The sequence below is a fragment of the Zasmidium cellare genome (assembly GCF_010093935.1).
Source record: "Zasmidium cellare ATCC 36951 unplaced genomic scaffold M409scaffold_14, whole genome shotgun sequence".
Lineage (NCBI taxonomy): Eukaryota > Fungi > Ascomycota > Dothideomycetes > Mycosphaerellales > Mycosphaerellaceae > Zasmidium > Zasmidium cellare.
In genome coordinates this window covers 761,061-778,160 of record NW_022986958.1, presented here as the reverse complement: position 1 = coordinate 778,160, position 17,100 = coordinate 761,061, and the positions used below count along the sequence as shown (strand labels likewise).

General features: G+C 52.8%; 8 protein-coding genes across 8 annotated transcripts; 2 read left to right on the top strand and 6 right to left on the bottom strand.

Moving 5' to 3' along the window:
* Window positions 1-45: 45 nt before the first annotated feature.
* M409DRAFT_53896 (uncharacterized protein) lies at window positions 46-648 on the top strand (the record flags this gene model as incomplete). Its single annotated transcript, XM_033812497.1, has 1 exon — window positions 46-648. The coding sequence occupies one exon, from the start codon at window positions 46-48 to the stop codon at window positions 646-648; it is 603 nt and encodes a 200-aa protein (XP_033668846.1).
* Window positions 649-915: 267 nt separating this feature from the next.
* Window positions 916-2,032, bottom strand: M409DRAFT_53895 (uncharacterized protein; the record flags this gene model as incomplete). Its single annotated transcript, XM_033812496.1, has 2 exons — window positions 916-1,640; window positions 1,699-2,032. 2 exons carry the CDS (start codon window positions 2,030-2,032, stop codon window positions 916-918), a joined length of 1,059 nt encoding a protein of 352 aa, XP_033668845.1.
* Window positions 2,033-3,008: 976 nt separating this feature from the next.
* M409DRAFT_22100 (uncharacterized protein) lies at window positions 3,009-4,931 on the bottom strand (the record flags this gene model as incomplete). Its single annotated transcript, XM_033806191.1, has 2 exons — window positions 3,009-4,433; window positions 4,485-4,931. The coding sequence occupies 2 exons, from the start codon at window positions 4,929-4,931 to the stop codon at window positions 3,009-3,011; spliced, it is 1,872 nt and encodes a 623-aa protein (XP_033668844.1).
* A 1,676-nt stretch (window positions 4,932-6,607) lies between these two features.
* On the bottom strand, window positions 6,608-8,149 carry M409DRAFT_22099 (uncharacterized protein; the record flags this gene model as incomplete). Its single annotated transcript, XM_033806190.1, has 2 exons — window positions 6,608-7,981; window positions 8,036-8,149. The coding sequence occupies 2 exons, from the start codon at window positions 8,147-8,149 to the stop codon at window positions 6,608-6,610; spliced, it is 1,488 nt and encodes a 495-aa protein (XP_033668843.1).
* Window positions 8,150-8,850: 701 nt separating this feature from the next.
* Window positions 8,851-10,738, bottom strand: M409DRAFT_53892 (uncharacterized protein; the record flags this gene model as incomplete). The annotated part of the gene is made up of 2 exons (XM_033812495.1): window positions 8,851-9,178; window positions 9,240-10,738. 2 exons carry the CDS (start codon window positions 10,736-10,738, stop codon window positions 8,851-8,853), a joined length of 1,827 nt encoding a protein of 608 aa, XP_033668842.1.
* A 790-nt stretch (window positions 10,739-11,528) lies between these two features.
* M409DRAFT_65986 (uncharacterized protein) lies at window positions 11,529-12,451 on the top strand (the record flags this gene model as incomplete). The annotated part of the gene is made up of 2 exons (XM_033816744.1): window positions 11,529-11,930; window positions 11,984-12,451. 2 exons carry the CDS (start codon window positions 11,529-11,531, stop codon window positions 12,449-12,451), a joined length of 870 nt encoding a protein of 289 aa, XP_033668841.1.
* A 37-nt stretch (window positions 12,452-12,488) lies between these two features.
* M409DRAFT_22096 (uncharacterized protein) lies at window positions 12,489-14,071 on the bottom strand (the record flags this gene model as incomplete). The annotated part of the gene is made up of 4 exons (XM_033806189.1): window positions 12,489-13,186; window positions 13,242-13,698; window positions 13,749-13,927; window positions 13,975-14,071. The coding sequence occupies 4 exons, from the start codon at window positions 14,069-14,071 to the stop codon at window positions 12,489-12,491; spliced, it is 1,431 nt and encodes a 476-aa protein (XP_033668840.1).
* Window positions 14,072-14,809: 738 nt separating this feature from the next.
* M409DRAFT_22095 (GMC oxidoreductase) lies at window positions 14,810-16,516 on the bottom strand (the record flags this gene model as incomplete). Its single annotated transcript, XM_033806188.1, has 1 exon — window positions 14,810-16,516. One exon carries the CDS (start codon window positions 16,514-16,516, stop codon window positions 14,810-14,812), a length of 1,707 nt encoding a protein of 568 aa, XP_033668839.1.
* Between the last annotated feature and the right edge of the window lie 584 nt (window positions 16,517-17,100).

The window sequence follows — 17,100 nt, the reverse complement described above, 5'->3', positions numbered from 1 at the left end:
GCATCACACCATACTCTGCCACTGCAAGACGTCACACTTGTTACAATGGCTTGCGTCGAGAGTACATTTCAACCCACCCTCCACGACGCCATGGCCCTTCGTCGAGGCTCCATCCAACGCATGAGCAACATCCCCTCAACATCAATCCTACGAACACAAGAAGAAGCCAAGCTCATCAACTTCCGCATCTACGAATCCCAACCCAGCTCACCAAAGATGCCCTCAAAGCAACACCATCGTTCCTCTTTCGTCAAGCGGTGCTCTCAACTCGCCACCGGTCGCCGTACCTCCATCACCTCAACATCTCCCACAACACCACAACAAGCGCCAAACCTCGTTCAATGGGTCCAACGACTCCCCTCAACCCCCTCGGGCTACGAAGACTTCCTAGAATCCGCGCTGGAAGAAGCTGTCGGCCAGCTCGTCTACGGGCCTAATGCCGCCGCCGAGGAGTTCGAATTGGGATACAATTACGATACTCTCGAAGATGCTGCGCCGGAGGCCTGGGTGAGGGTGCAGGCGCAGAGGATCGAGGCGCAGGGGAAGCAGTGGATTGCTGCGTCGATCCAGTCGAAAGGGACGGAGGGCGTGAGGCCGGAGGTCTATGCGTATGGGAGGTGGGTTTTGGTTAAGACGAGGAGGCATTGAATGACAGGCAAGGTTGTGTGAAGTTTCTAGGTGGTTTGTGGGTAATGATCTGGATTATGTCTTCAGCGAGCGAGGCGTTCAAAAAGGAGTAGCACGAAACAATATACCACGGGAGCGAATCATTCGAGTACTTACGGCAAGGAAGATACGACACTTTGTTAAATTTTAGATCACAGACAATCGAGCGCCGATTTACCATCAAAGGCGTGTACAGTACACCTCTGACTGTGCCTCCTTTCAAAACATATTAACAACAACTCAGCACTTTCAACTATTCTCCACCCTTTTCAGGTATTCTCCCATCCGCCCCTCCACCGTAACACCATTCCACGTCCCTTCACCAAAATCAGGCGGTCCAATCTGCTCCAAAGCAAAACTCGCAGCGACACTAGCCTTCCTGGCAGCTAGGACAGCATCACCCCTGTTCTGCTGATACTCGACAGCAAAAGCTCCCAAGAAAGTATTGCCACCGCCGGTAGCATCTACCACACGACCGGCTTCGGCCGGGGAGAAGAATGGAGCGACCCAGGTCGTTTTGACACGGAAGTCTGGCGACTGGTTTCGTTCCAGCACAACGGCGCCGTGCTCGCCACAGCGAACGATACAGATCCTTGGGTTCGAGTGTTCAGTGGCGAAGAACCTAGTCGCACAGGCTTCGATAAGACCTTTGTCAAAGCTTTCATGCTTCTTCAACGATCGCTCACAGAGTCCCAGAAGTTCCACATGGTTCGGTGAAAAGACGTCAACAAGTCTCGCGGCGTCGATATACGCATCGAGGAAGTTCGCGGTGCAAGATAGTGGGGCGGGCTCCCAAACCAAGAGGGGTTGAACTGTGATGCCATGCTCGAGTCGGCGCTGAGAGAGTTCTGAGAGTTGTGTTGAGAGGACGTCAGGGCTGGACAGGAGGTGAAAGGTAGAGGACTGAAGGAAGCGTAGTGGAAGGTCGATGGGCCGTGGTTGTAGAGGTGTTGTGAGATATGAGTAGGATTTGTCTGTGGAAAGACTCTCATCAGTCACAATTACCCCTGTGTTGGGCATAGGATGCCTTACGTTCGAACTTCCAATCATGATACTCGAGCCTTCCTCTCGTTGACATTGTAGTGGGTAACCTTTTGATAGTGTAGTCTATTCCCCACGGCCGGAAATGCTTCTCGACTTTGTCGTATGGAAAGTCGTGGCCCGCCAGAACGAAACTTGCTATTCTCCGGCTCTGGCTGTCCTCCACTGCGAGCCGTGCCCCAAGGGTGCTGTATGCCCCTGAGCCGCCGATGACATTGTGTTGAGTCGTGCTGTCTGGGAGGTGGAGCTCGTCCAGGACCAGCATGCCCAGACTGACGAACAGAGGGGTTACTTCGTCCTTCTCGCTCATCCGGGGTGACTGCATTGTTGAAGGATTCTGCTGTTCTTTGAAGCACTCTGCTGTTCTTTGAAGCACTATACGAGGAGAAAGGAATAGAGTCAGTCATACCTTGAACTCACCCTTTCAAAGTGGGCTGAGATCTACTGCCCACGTGCTCGCATATACTTCCACAGAGAAGAATCGTCTCTGTTCATCACCGCCAGATGATAGCTATCAGGCTCGCCTTTTGATCATTGCATTCATCGCGGAGTCAAGGAAACTTCAAAGTCAACTTGTCAACTGAAACATCAACAAGGTTGACACGCAGCGGCGGCCGGGCCTCGCCACCGGAACGCGACGAGCAAGACATCCGTTAGTCGCCGGACTCGCCGCCCTATAACCGGATCATTGGGACGGACTGTAACACGAACAAAGCTGTACGAGATGCAGAAGCCTGTTTCGGACATGCGGTCTGGTATTTGCCTAGGTCGTACATACACCTTGCCAGCGTCATCCTTCTTGACCGCTCGAAGCGGCGGTTCTACCCAAGGCATGGTCTCCTCTCTCAAGACCTGTCTCTTGGAACTTTGCACCTTCGCGAGGAGACCCCCTCGACAACATCCAAGGTCTCCAAATCGAATCCTACTCGCCTTCTTGTGTGTTCGAGATGTTAGCTCGAGTAGGATGAGGTCTTGATTCTGTGCCAAACCCGATGGCTTCTTGACGTCCGTGACTGCCGCCTCTTCCAAGCTCTAGTGGACGAACATTGTTCCTGGAGTAGCGTCTTCTCGTTCTGTATGGAAGACATCGAGCAAAAGACGGGTTGAGGGCGCCTGTCACAGGACGACAGCAACGAGCAGTCGAAGTTGACTGTCCGGCCACAAGACCCTATGTAGCGGGATAATCGCACTTGGCATGCTGTCAGGAGCGGCTGAAAATCGCTTTTGATAAGCGAAATCAGTGACATCGGCAGTCCGCGGCGGCTGCAGTAAGGGTTAGAAAGCCACATCCCCCTTCCAGCTCATCTCGGCCGCCGTGCACCCGTCCACTTCATCTTAATCCATTCGGAGGGCACAGAGCGATGCGCCCGTCTCAAGTAGGAAGACGGTGGGGTCCAATCCGCCCAGACAGGCTTTTGCGTATTCGACCACGAGCGGAAGGACTGTCCTGAGCGGTAGAACTTGAACATGAGTGGGACACCTGCCAAGATGCCGACTACCAAGAAGAGTTTGAATAGAATCATCAGTGTCGAGGATTCGGTGCTGTCTTCGTCGTAACCAATGGGGTCTGAGTATCGCAAGATAGCGTGCTCCTTGTCGAGAGCAGCCACGCGGTAATGTGTGAAGGGCCTCTCGCTTGAGGGCAGGCTTGGCAGGTCGAACGCCCCCTCAAAGCCCGCCTTCGGGATGATGTCGATATTCTCCCATCTCTGCGATCGAAGATCCTCGGTCTGAGCTCCGACAGCAATTTCTGAAGATGCCTCATCGCGCGACGCCTCGAGCGCCCAGTATGCGACCTCAGTAGCACCATTCCAGCTGACAAAAAGCGAGGCGTCCTCGATCTTGGCCTGAGGCGGGCTCTTAGGATTGCCTCGCCAGGTGAAGGTCTTTGTTGTGCGGTAAGACTTGAAGCGCTCGAACCAGTAGAACCATGAGGCTCCAAGGTGCGTTTCGCATAACATCTCCCCCGCTTGGTCGTACTCAGAGTACGCAGCTGCAGAGCCCCAGCCGACGAAAGTGTGCTCGCTGTCCGGCAGAACCTGTACCGAGCCTTGGGAAGACGCCAGAATGCCTTGTAAGGACTCCATTGATTGCACCAGTTCTGCGGTTCGGTTGGGGATATCGAGCTTGATGAACATGGCTCGGCTGGCTGCGGCATCAGAATGCAGTGGTCCTGCTTTCTGGTTGTCAAAGAGCGTCAGAATGCCTTCTTCCTCTGAAACCCATCGCGCATCGTGCTGCCATCTGAAGTCGGTCGCTCGTCCTTCGGATAGGTCCTCGAATTGATTGTCCCGGCCTCCCAGAATCCATAGAATCTCACCAGCTGGACTGATGCACGTCACATGGTGGAAGTGTCTGGACGAGATGAGGTAGTTTCCTTGCGAGTCCTTGTCGATACTGTTCAAGTGATAGAAGTCGAATGGAATGCTCTCCCAGTAGCCCCCAAACGGATTCGTCATGTATGTTTCCATGGGGTTAAAGTTCGCAGCTGCCGACCATTGAAAGAGCAATTCGCCGGTCTCGAGATCGATTTCCTGGAAGAGATTGTCAACAATCCATCCATTGGCCCCTCGACCTCTGCCCATTCCTCTTAGGTCTGCGGTAGTAGTGTTGTAGATTGACAGCAGCGCGGTTCCGCTTTCGGTGATTTTGAATTCGTGAAGGTCTCCAAATAGATCCTTCCCCATCGCCGAAACCATGCGCACGACCTGATACGTGGAATCGATCTGAGACAAGTTAGAAGTCCGGCTTTTCAGGGACGTGGAGCTTGATTTTACCATGAAGTAGACACCTTTACCTGACGTTGCGGCCTTCTCGCCACTCCATAGCGTCAAGTAGTCCTCGCCCTTGTACCGTTGGACCTTGAGATTTGCGGTGGCGCCAAAGTCGTCCGACATCCAAACCAACTCGCCCTTCGCATCCAGCATCATCGGGCCAGGCCTTTCAACTGAAGGGCCATTGGGCGTCATGAGCAGGTAGCCATTATCGCACCGGTCGTCCCATCGTACTCGTCTCGCTTGCGGTCCAAGGAGGTCAAATGATATGTATTGTTGCGTAGGATATAGGCCGTAGACTCCCAGGTCGAAAAATGTCGAGCCAAGACTTGGGAAGACGAAGGCGAGTATCGGCAAGAAACATTGATGGACCAGGAACAAGGAGAGAAGAACAGCGAGCACGACCAAAATCAATTTGATCGCGCTTCGCACGTGCTTAATCCAGGCCATGCTGGGAAAGAGAGACAAGCGTAGGGGGACTGCTGCCACCGTGCCTCATGGCACACAGCGGCGAGGTAAAGAGAGCATGGGGACTTGCGTAGTGTTGTAGGAGAATATTAAAACAAAGAAACATGAGAGAGACTTGCATCAAGCGGCAGATTCAGATAACCGGGGGTTGGAGCAACCCACGCGACATGGCGCCGCGCACGTTGCCACGATGCGGCGACAAGGGCGCTCGCGGCTTCCCGCTCTCACCAAGCAAAGAGCTCGGTGGGGATGTCTGCCGTGCCAAGCCGATCCGCGAGTGCCCAAATGTGAGCAAACTTCCATGAAGCAGGGAGTGCGATATCAACGTGGCGCAGCGATTCGAGCAAAAACGGCATTGCGAATTCGTCCAAGTATAGTCGCGGAAACTTCGCATCATCTCAGGAGGATTGTGCGCGGCTGCGGTGGAGTCGGACCATCAGCACTCAATTCCAACCTTTCGGTGATTGCGTAGCGCCAAGGTGAAGACATGCGTCTGTTTCAAAGCTGTCTCCCCAATCCAAGCAATCTCGGCCAGGTCAGAAGAAATCACCGCAAGTAGATTCGCCACTGAAGCTAGGTTGGAGACCGCTACTTTTGCCCGGTGACGTCGGCGCAGGGCGCAGAGCGTTCCTGGCAGGAACAATTCAGCGCAGCGTGTGGTGTGAATCTGGGGGACGAATACCAAGTCTGGCATGTACAGCGCTCTCGATGCTTTGCTCGTAAGCGCGGCCGTGTTCCCGGAAAGATAGAGATGCGTCTTAGCGATGGCAACATCGAAACCACGACTTCCTTCACGCGGCTGTGAGTGGAGGAGAAAGAAGAGCGCATTGGCCTAGGGCAAGCCACCGCGAACCGACGCCGGCTTGGCAGTGCCACTGTTGACGAGTCGCGAGTCGTGAGGATGGCGGTGATAAGGCACAGCACGACATGCTGCGGCTCTCCTCGTCGTGTCTTGTCGTATGGTCGGGTGCGTGAACGACGCCCGCGGTTCTTTCTATGCGAGGTCGTCGGCGACGGCGGGAATCAGAGACCGGTTTGACCGGTACTCACGAGCGGGTACGAGGGCCAAGCCAGGAAAGGGAGCAGACGAGACAGGAGGGCGGCGGCGGCGTCATTCCTTTGTTTGATACAAAACGACATCGGTCTCGAGCCGTCTGCATAGAGGAATCAAGCAAAGAAAAGGCAGCCGGAATGGAGTGCAAGGGAGACTTTGAGAATATATGGACGTTTGGCTGCCTGGCTCTTTGCTGTACGCTCGCACTCCCGCTCCCAGATGGGCTGCGCAATTCTCGGTGCTCCGGGTCCCGAAAGCACACATCGCCCAGGATCCTATGGCGAGCCATCGAATCAAGGCGCTGGATGAAGGACAAGTGAAGTCGAAATAAGGCTCGTGTCTGTGAGACGCTGTCCGCGGGATGCGTCGTTGTTCATTTTGGATGGCGGTGGTCGAAAATGGCAATCTTTCAGATGAGGTCCAACCTCATTGGGCGTCTGTACGGAGCACAGCATGCCTGAGGCACGCCATTTGACGCCATGAACAGCGGCAAGGCTGAGATCACGAGTATCCACTGGGCGGGCTGGCACAACGAGAGAGAATCTAGTTTTGTGTCAAAGTTGCACGTGAATTGCATACATTCGTCAACTGCGGCAAAGTAACATCACACGCTGTTCGACCGAGACGACACCGCAGCCTTCACCACAAACTTCGAGTGCAGAGCCTCTTGCAGATCGCAGAACGCAGCAACATTCGCTCCGTTCACATCCAGACCACCATCATCATCAGCAAGGATCGCAATGATCCAGTCCAGAATCTGACCCAGATACCAAGTTCCCAACCCAGAAGGCTCCTCAAGCTGGAGCTGCTGCATTGCTTCTGCCAACGGACTCGACGACTCCTCCGTAAGCAAGCTCAATCTTGGTCCGTGGATGAAGTATGGCACAGACTTCCACACGTCTTTGACAAGATCTGCCGCTTGGGCTTTGAGGGCATCTTGACGGTTCTGCCGTCTCTGGCACGATCGCAGCAGTTTGGTGACCATCAGTCGGGCGCACCTCCATTGATTGTAGAAGAGTGCGACATCCAGCGTGCCGAACTTCTCAAACGCATATGTGGTCTTGCGGTTCGGACCCATGACACCGTGGCCTGGAGGCGGTTGAGCCATAGTGTGTTGCTGAGGTTCCCAGTCCTCTGGCAATGAATCACGCCACGCCATGAGCCGCTCATCCAGCTGCTGGAGCTGTTCCTCGACCATTCCGATCGCAGGGTCACTCTCCTCATTCAACGTCCTTGCAAGTCTGCGGTCGAGGCGCATACTGCAAGCAATCAGCCCATCCAGCTGCAAGGCCGGGTTGCAAGTCTCTGAGTCAGTCGTCATATATGCCAGCAGAGCCAAATCGACGTTCTGGTCGAAACAGCCTCTCATCGCTCGATGCAGGGAGTTGCTCCTGGTTGCGTGTAGCAACGATCTCCCCACATCAGACTCAAAGTTCTGCGCTCCTCGAAGCCTCACCAGGCCCGTGGCTGCATTTTGGTGAACGTGCGAAAGTGGAGTCCTCATCCGCCTGGTCTTGATATACTCGGCAAAATCCAGCAATAACACGGCCAGCAGCGTCTCATCCGTCAGGCACTCAATCGGATCACTGATGGCTGTGCGCATTGCTGATGATGCTTTGACGACGCTTTCTGCATGCCAGATGGAGTCGACTGATCGACAGTAATGGGAGGCCATTGAGCGGCCTGCTGCAAACTCCATTGCCAACGCAAGGAGCGAGTCTGGCCGCGCCGTGCTGTACAGTGGAAGGAGGTAATCGAAGTGACCGCGGCTGGTGAGTCGGTTCCTCCCATTCATGAGATAGCTGTTGAAGAAGAACGTGACGCTGACCATTCCTGGATCCGGAGAGACGCTTTTGCCGATTGTCACGGTCGGACCTGCACACTTCTCTGGCGTTGCAGCCTTGCCTTTCCTTCTCGCGCGTTTTGCAGACTTTTCTGCCTGGTCGATGAACAAGAAGCCATTCGTATCTCGGTAACCCTGGACATGTCAGCGCAGTGCAGGCAAAACCAGTCTCGTCTTTGTCTGTCTCACAGGACACTCCTTCCCTCTCGACGTGCACTTCTTGCATTGCGGCTTCGTCTCATCGCACCGAGTATGCTTCCTCCGACAAGCATGACATGCCAGACTGAAATGCCTATTCACCATGCTGCTGCCTGCTAAGCAAAGAGGAAGAGCCTGACTTCATCCGCTCCATTGCAAGAGCACTTTCCATGCCTTTTGAGCCCTCAATCCTGAATCGTGCCCATACCGGTGTGGTCACGAAATCAATCCTCGCCGCAGTGTTGGAATACCGACGCAGTGGGACGAGCTGAAAGAAACGTTGAAGTCATGTAACACAGCTGAAGCAATGTCCTACCTGCTGATTCATGTATGCCTTTGTGCAGAGAGGTCTAACCCATAGGGGCAATTCATGAGTAGGTTCAGTGTTCGGCAGGATGTATACGGTTTGGTTTTGTGATCCGAGACCGAGCAACCTCTGGAAGCAGGTAAATAGGCGATTTTCTTCTCGAAGCTGAAAACCGTGGATCGTCGTCCCTCAGATCTCGTTGCAAGAGCACAGAAGGGCTTTTGCAAGAGCACACGAGGGCTGTACAAAGATCTGCGATGGAAGGATGCTGATCCTGAAGGAATCTTCGGCATCGCAGGCCAATCTGTATGCGCCGGGCGGCATGCCGAACTGCCTTACGGACTTATTTAACCGCATGAGCCTTTACATGGTGCGAATCCTTCACTCTCGTTCTCTGGCATCGAGCATGGGGTGTACTATAGCTTCCTAGATCCTTCGACTTACCTATCATAGCGAGGCTTAAACTCCCAACCCTACGCGGAACTCTCAGACTGTTCTTTCAAGACCCTTCATACTTCGCCGTCAAGAAGTCAAAGTCGCCACCTTCCTCGGCTTGGTTCACGGACGACTCGTACAAGCCACGATAGCCACGCTTCTTGCCAGCGATTCGGTTGCCTTGGACTGGCTGGCCTTTCTCCTTTAGAGACGCCTTTCTAGCCTCGATCCGTCGTAATATTTCTTCGTCTGACAGGTCGACTTCCAACACTCTCCTCTTTAGGCTACAGCGAATAACATCGCCGTCTCTTAAAATACCAAATGGGGAGTCAACAATGGCAGATTCCGGACTGATGTGAAGGACGATAGTGCCACCGGCGGTACCAGACATGCTGTAGTCAACGGTCAGTCACGGGGAATCATGGTAGCACGAAAGAGTAAATGCCAGCATACCGCCCATCAGATAGCCGAAGCATATCTTTGACGCCCTTCAGCTTACGAGGGATAGGAATCACGCCAGCTTCAGGCATTCCCGGATTACCAATGAGCCCGATTCCTTTCAGTACAAGGACTGAGTCCTTAGTCACGGCCAAGTCTTCCCTATCAATCCTTTGAGCAAGGTCTGCGGTGTTCTCGAAAACGACCGCTTTCCCTTCGTATTCCAATAGACTGCGGTCTTTGGATGCGGAAGCTTTCAGAATCGCGCCATTCGGGGCTAGATTGCCATGCAGAACCACCAGAGCAGAGCTGGGGTAGATTGGATTGGAGAGCGGTCGTATTAGTTGAGTCGAATAAGGGAATGGCTTGAATGGAGTTGCGTCGAGCGTTTCCCCTAAAGTCTTCCCTGTGATGGTCATGGCTTCCAGGTGAAGCAGGGGCCTCAGGGTGTGCATCAGCGCTGTCATTCCACCAGCGTTGTGAAAGTCGTTCATGTAGTTGTCCCCACTCGGCTTCAGGTCGACCAGTAAGGGAGTCTTCGTACCAACTTCGTCAAATGTCGACAGCGTTATAGATCCCGCAGCAGCTGGATGTCTGTTGATAATGGCCATTAGGTGGACCACAGCATTAGTCGAGCCGCCAATGGCTTGCAGCACGGTGATAGCGTTGAGGAAAGACTCCTTCGATAACACTTTCTGCGGTCTCCGTTCGTCTAAGTTGCCAATCACCGAGACAGCTATGGCTCCAGTCTGCTCGGCAACTCGAAGCCTTGCTGAAGATACTGCCGGAGCACTGGCGCCGTTGAAAGGCATCAGGCCCAATGCTGCCGTGACACAAGCCATTGTCGAAGCAGTGCCCATAACGCCACAAGTACCCACTGTCGGCGCTAGTTCGTCGTTGATTCCAGCAATGTCTTCCATATCCAATTCTCCAGCACGGTAAGCAGCCCAGTTGTTCCTGCAATCAGTACAAGCCCCAAGTCTCTCTCCTTTGAACGATCCAGGCATCATAGGACCAGTCGCCAAAGATATCACAGGCTTGTTCGCAGAGATGCTGCCCATGAGCTGTGCAGGAATGGTCTTGTCGCAGCCACCGATCATGACACACGCATCAAGCGGTTGGGCCTTGATCATCTCCTCGGTATCCATTGACATCAAGTTCCTAAGAAACATGCTTGTAGGTGATGCAAAGGATTCATGGAGACTTATTGTTGGAAAGTCTATTGCAAGTCCGCCATTCAACTGGATCCCGCGTTTCACAGCTTCGATCAGCTGCGGGACATTGGCATGGCAAGGATTGAAACCGCTGCCACTGTTGATGATGCCAACTATGGGCCGCGAAAGAGCATCTTCGCCATACCCGGCCGCCTTGATGAAGACCTTTCGGAGAAAGAGGGAGAAGTGAGTGTCGCCATAACTCGTAAGACCGCTTCGCAGGCCACCGCCTTGGATTGCATTGTCTAGGTCATAGTCTTTCAAGTCTTCTGGAAGTCCATTCGAGGCTTGTTCAGACATCTCGTATAAGGCCTAGATGATGTTGTTGTGATCTGCCAGTCAGAGGTCTACAATTGGTAAGGGCAGCTCCTCGTCGCCGACTCTCGGCCTCGCGCAATGCCCGCCGAGGTGGAGATGTTTCCACCTGAGGAGGTGCATTTCCGCCGAAACATCGACAAATACCTTGTCGGTGTACTACTGGGTGAATTCGTGATCAACGTCGATGTATGCCTGGCTACAGACTGAAGAAGACGGCTAGGAGGTAAAGAAAGGAAATGAGCACCCAGCCACCGCCATTTCTTCTTCCGAGCGAGCCCGTTGGTAACCCTTACTTCCGTCTCATTTCTGCGACTTCTCGACTCTGCACATCATTTCTATAGGACTGTCTGTGTAGTCCCATCAATCGATGTTGAAGGCTAGATATTGGCTTCAAAAAAGGCAGCAAAAATTGTTCATGTTCAGCAACTTCGGCTCCTGCCCCTGCCTGCGAGCTCGGCGGCGATGACGATGACAAGAGAGCATCACGACACCTGCCATCAAAAGCAGCTTGGCTCATCAACACCGCCCAATGCTGAATAACTGCAACAGATAGCAGAGTTGTATGAATTGAAACGATGCTCTGGATGGCCGCGATGCTACGTTATCGGAGCTGTGGAGTAGGTGCAACTTGAACGAGACGCAACTATGCAACGTTCTCCTCAAAATACTACTTCAACTATCTACGAAATCATCCTTTGAATTGAGCTCAAAAGGCCAAGACTTAGGGACCAAAGAATCACTCTCCATAACGGAAGACCGAGGATTTTGCAAGATGCCACACGCCACTAGGAACCTGAAAGAAGAGTTCGAGAGGGATGGCTTTGTCGTCGTGCCATCCGGGCTCAGCGAGGAACAACTCGAAGAACTCCGTACAGCAAGCAAAAATGTTGCCCAGCTGGCGAGAGATGGCAAGTGGCCTCACATTCGCACTCTGCCACGCCAATTCCCACCGTGGGCAAACGACCCATCTCAGGGCATCTGGGGTGTCCAACAGCTTATGAATCCAGATTTGCCGGGCCATGAACTGTTCACGAAGAGCTACTTTAACAACAGCACTATTGCTACAGTTCAAGAGCTCCTAGGAGGCTGCAATGAGGACGAGCTGGTTATGGAACTGTATAATCTACTGGTGAGGCCAGACGACGATTTCGAACTTCGTTGGCATCGAGACGACGTAAGATGAGACACAGTATCTTACTCGCCATATGCTCACGAAGCACTGAACAGATACCACCCACGGCCACTCCGGACGAGGAGATGGCACGCTTGAGCAAGCCTGCGTTTCATGCTCAATGGAACTTCTCGCTTTACAACGATGCGTCTCTCATCGTAGTACCACAGTCGCACAAACGACCACTGACAGATATCGAACGTGAGGCTGATGCCCTGGAGCCTAACATGCCAGAACAACTCTATGTTCAGTTAAAGCCTGGAGATATGGTCTTCTATAACAATAACATTTTACATCGTGGAGCCTACAAGCACGACATCGAACGCATGACCTTGCACGGCAGTATCGGCCACATTGAAGGTGGCTCTCTGCGTGCTCGAAACGTCTTACAACATGGTCGGGGTTGGATCGAAGGAGTAGATCTGTCGAGAGTGACGAAGCCAGAGCGAGCGAAGGGAATGCGTGATCGACTGCTCGCGCTGGGTGCGGAGCACAAGAATACTGGATACTCCCAAGATGACTGAATCCATCAAGACAGCTCGTTTGCTGACCTAGTCGAAATTAAACGACGTTACTACTGCTACCGCTATCACTCCTTGTCTTCTCGCCTATCATGCTGCTCCACGTCTGCTTGCGTCTTTTCGACAAGAAAACCCAAAGAGCAAGGCCGAGGATGGCAACGACTGCAATCGTTACGCCGGCACCTATACCGCCAGCTGCAGCATTCGAAAGAGCAGATCCAGAACTCTCTGTTGCGGTGACTTGTTCTGCAGTTCCATTCGACGTCTCCGCAAGGCAGAAATCCGCATTTGCACCACACCTCTTGCACCATCCGCTCACACTGGTGATCGCTCGATCTCGAAGCGATGACATGAACGCGCCATACGCCATTGCCTCGTCTTCTTGGCCGAAGAGTGGATATGCAGTGAGCTCCTCATCACTACCCGTGCCATTACGAAAGAGATACCTAATCCTCAAGTCATCCTCGGGGTTCGTTGGGAAAGACGCATTGTCGGCTTCGGAGAACACTTCGAATGCCATGGTTGAAGCGTAATCTGGCAAACCCATGAAGTCTGTGGAGACAGAAGCTAGGTCTACCAGGCCGAAGAAGGCGAGGAAAGTGTCGTAGCTGCCAGTCATGAGGCTGAACTTCGTGGCGGCCTCATCTTGAACGACCGCTTCGAGTTGGCGGAGGATGCCACCGGCAAGCGACATCCCTCCTATGACTCTGTCCAGATTCGAAGCGTTGAAGTTCATGTCTGCAGAGCAAGGATCAGCAAGTTATCAAGTGGACACGGCTAAGATGCAATGTACTCCATTCCCACTCATCAGCAAGATACCTGGCCTCAGCCAGATCTTCTGACACGATTTGTTCGGACACCGAAGCATTCTGGACGTAAGCCGTGTTGAGCAAGTCGAAGACATTGTACGCTTGAGCATACGAAACATTCTCCAGCCCCAAGATATCGCCGAGCAAAGGTACAAACTGGTCGTAGAAGCCCTGACTGCTGTTGAGCGTCTGTTGGTACTGGTCGGACACCTTGTACTCCTTAGAGTCATTCGTCCAAGCCGGACACTCATCGTCGCCTTTCAACCAGATTGTGTCAGGGGCATTTTCCGCCTCGCCTTGGATATGGATACACTGATAGCCATTGAGAGGGCTCTCGATGGAAGTTCCGTTGGCCAGCTCTTCCGTCGCCAGATCTTCGTCCAGACTACCGAGTGGAGGGTAGAGACCTTGCGCGAAGTTCTGAGCTGTTTGGAATAGAACCTTCAACCATCAACACTGTTATTTGAACCTTGATTCTGAGGTGGTCATACAGACTGATCAGGAGCACTGAACCACAGCTGACTATGGTCTACATCTGGCGGCGAGATCCCAGCGATTTGGTCTGATGCACGGGCAGCAACGTAGCGGTTGCGATAGTACGTTCCACTGTTGAAGCACTGCACAGCCCCCAAGTTGGTCATTTGGTAGTTCTTATAGAACTTCGATGTTCCTATCGTTTGGTCAACACCAGCATTGCTTCAGAAACATTGTGCTTACGATCTCCATGTCGACTGAAGACGAGAACGCTGTGCACAGTTCTTCCAAAGGCTGGGACAGCTGCTACAACTGTCAGAAGAATGATTGATTTGAACATGGCTAGCTGGAACACGGTCACGAACGCTGAAGAAGCAATGAACTGGGAAAAACTTTTTCTAAGAAAGAGAAGGCCGTATCTTTCAATGCCCGCCAACGACTGACAATGGACCTGACCATCCTCTGGACTTCTACAGGGCTCTACATGAAAGCTCGAGGCTTTTCCGACATCTCCACCACTTAGCTCTGGCCAAGAGAAGAGTTCATCTTGGCAATGAAGGAACTTGCTGTCGTGTCTGTCTCAGGCCGTTCTTCAACGAGACGATTTCCTGTGGAGCAGAAACCGATAAACAGAGTTCCTCGCTTGAGATGCGACTCATGACTGTTTCTTAGGATATCCAAGAAAGTGATGATCAGACTCAACGAGGTTCGAGCAAAAGAATCCAAGGCTGTTCAGCCAAGATCGAAGACTTGGAAGCTCGCTTGATATCGCCGAATTTGGTAGTCAGCACCGAGCAAGACATTGATAGAGGCCGATACAACAGCTTAGTCGAGTTGTAGAAGTGTGCACATCTCCGTCGGACTACTCTAATGTGGAGTCCAAGGCTTAGTGACCGGTGATTCTTGGCTTCCAGAGATATTTGTGAGGTCTGAATGTTGGCTTACCCCTGAAAGCTTTAGCAGTGTAAGTGAATGTCCAACTTGTCAACTCAGGAGGATCTATGGTTTTCAAGAAGAGACATTGCTTGTAGTCCTGCGATGGATGTGGTCTCGTCAATTTGGCCATGCTATCAACGCTTCAATCCCATCCATCCGCCTCCCGTATCAACCTTGCAGCGAGATGGCTAACAGCATAGACATCTGCCTGTGGATGACAATTCGGCGGCTTCGGAAATACGCTTGCATCCACAACCCTCAGCCCCTTCAAACCTTTCACTCGGAAGTCTTGATCCAACACCTTCCCCAGCGCAACAGTCCCCATCGGATGATGGTAACTCTGTGCACCACCTCGAATCGCCTGCATGAGCCCCTCGTCGCTGGTCACATTCGACCCTGGATATATCTCCTTCACGATGAGTGGCTTCAACCAGTCTGATGCTAGGACTCGACGGAGCGCTTTGTAACCCCAGAGGATGACGGCACGGTCGCCGGTGGTGCCGAAGTAGGCGGTGTCGATGAGTGGAAAGTCCCAGAAATTTGACGATTTGAGGCGAATTGTGCCTGCTGCTTCAGGCTGGACGAGGGCGACCCAGATTGTTATGACTTTTGTAGTTGGGACTGAGGTGTTGGCGATGAGAGCGACATTGGCGTACTGCATTTGAAGGTTGCCTCGATCGGCGGGTAGCGAGCGATGGAAGTCTCCTGCAGGACCTTTTGGCAGGGCTGAATTCGGGACACGGACCAGGGAGAACGAGGATGCTGGAACGTTGGCTAATGGACCGGCTGCATTTTGTTTGAAGGACCGTATGATGCTTTTCAGGTAAGTTGAATTTTCCCATTGCGACAGGGTGTAGACAGGGTCCCGGACCTGGATCTCGATCGAAGCGTAGTTGTGGTCCTGTAGGTTGGCTCCAATGTGATCATTCGCCAGAATGATAGGAATTTTGTGTTGTTGAAGATGCGATCGTGGTCCTACTCCGGAGAGCATGAGGAGCTTAGGCGAAGCAATCGCGCCAGCTGAGACGATGATCTCGCGTGCTTTGATAGTCTGCGTTCTGTTTCCGTTGTTCGTGTCGGCGTATGTGATTGACTGGGCACGTTTGCCTGCGAAGTTGATCTTGTTGACGTATGCCCCATGGATCATACGAACGTTGCGACGATTGGCCATGCGGTAGCCGAAAGCTGTGTGAGCGGTCTCGCGGGTGCGCTTCTGCGGGATGATGGACTCTACGCTATAGCTGACACCGACACCAGCCCCTGAATTGAAATCCACTTCAGGCAGACGGAGTGTGTCTTTCAGAGCGTAGTTCCAGTACGGATCGAAACCGTCCAGTGTCTGTGCGTGCGTGAGTGACACGGGTCCGTTTCCATATGCCTCGATATCGAGTACTTGGCTGAAATTCGACATGCGTCGATTCGGCTCCAGCCTAGTCGTTGCCTTGAAGTTGTTGATCAAGCTGTCCCAAGCCAGACCGGGAATGCCAGAAATCTCGGCCCACTCGTCGAATACAGACTTGGATCCTCGATTGTAATTCATGTAATTGACCGACGTGCCTCCGCCCCAAACCTTCCCTTGAGCCAGATGTGGAGTCGCCTCATTCAATTGCTTCTGAGGAATGGTGTAGTAGTCCCAGATCCTGGGCGAGAACTCGTTGACGCCAGCGAAGCCGGGAATTGTGATATTGTCGTTCTGCGAGGCATCCAGTCCGGCTTCGAGTAATATGACGGAGACCTTTGGGATCTGTGAAAGCTGTTCAGCCAGGACGAAGCCGGCAGGACCACCGCCAACGATCACATAGTCGAAGATAGAGTTGAGAGAAAGACCGGCAGGAGGTGAAGTGTACATAAAGTTGAGTCGAAGCCAAAGGGGTGTATTGCAGATTGCTGAATTCGGTAAGGTCCTTCTTTGTGAGAAAGTGAGCACTGCTGCCTTATATGCGGCTTCACAAGTGTGAACGTTTCTTTAAGGACACTTCCTGATGGGTTCCTGTAGCTCTTGGCACAGCAACGCAGGTTGTCCAAGGAGTTTGTCCTATAGGTGCTTAGAGTGGGAGTGTAAGTAGATGACTGCTAATGCAATATATTAGTAGAGCTGAGTGCCGGCGTAGGATTGCCTTGAGGTGATAGATCTAGCGGCGTGGTGGTGTCGATACCGTGAAATCGTGACGGTAGGCTCGGGAACGTGGGCGTCGCAAGGAAGGAGAGATCAGACATTGGGAGGACAAGTCGGGACCAATCTCGTAGTGGCTGCCGCGGTGCTCAGGCGTCCAGTCTGTGGAAAGAGCTATCCTTTGATAGTCTTGGTGAACGGACACCGCGCACTCAATCACAGGGTTCTCCGTATAAAGAAAGGCAGTGCTCCGGACTAGCACGAAAGATGTCGTCTCCAAGTAGTGTCAAACAATAGACCGAAAGCACTCGATGACTGCA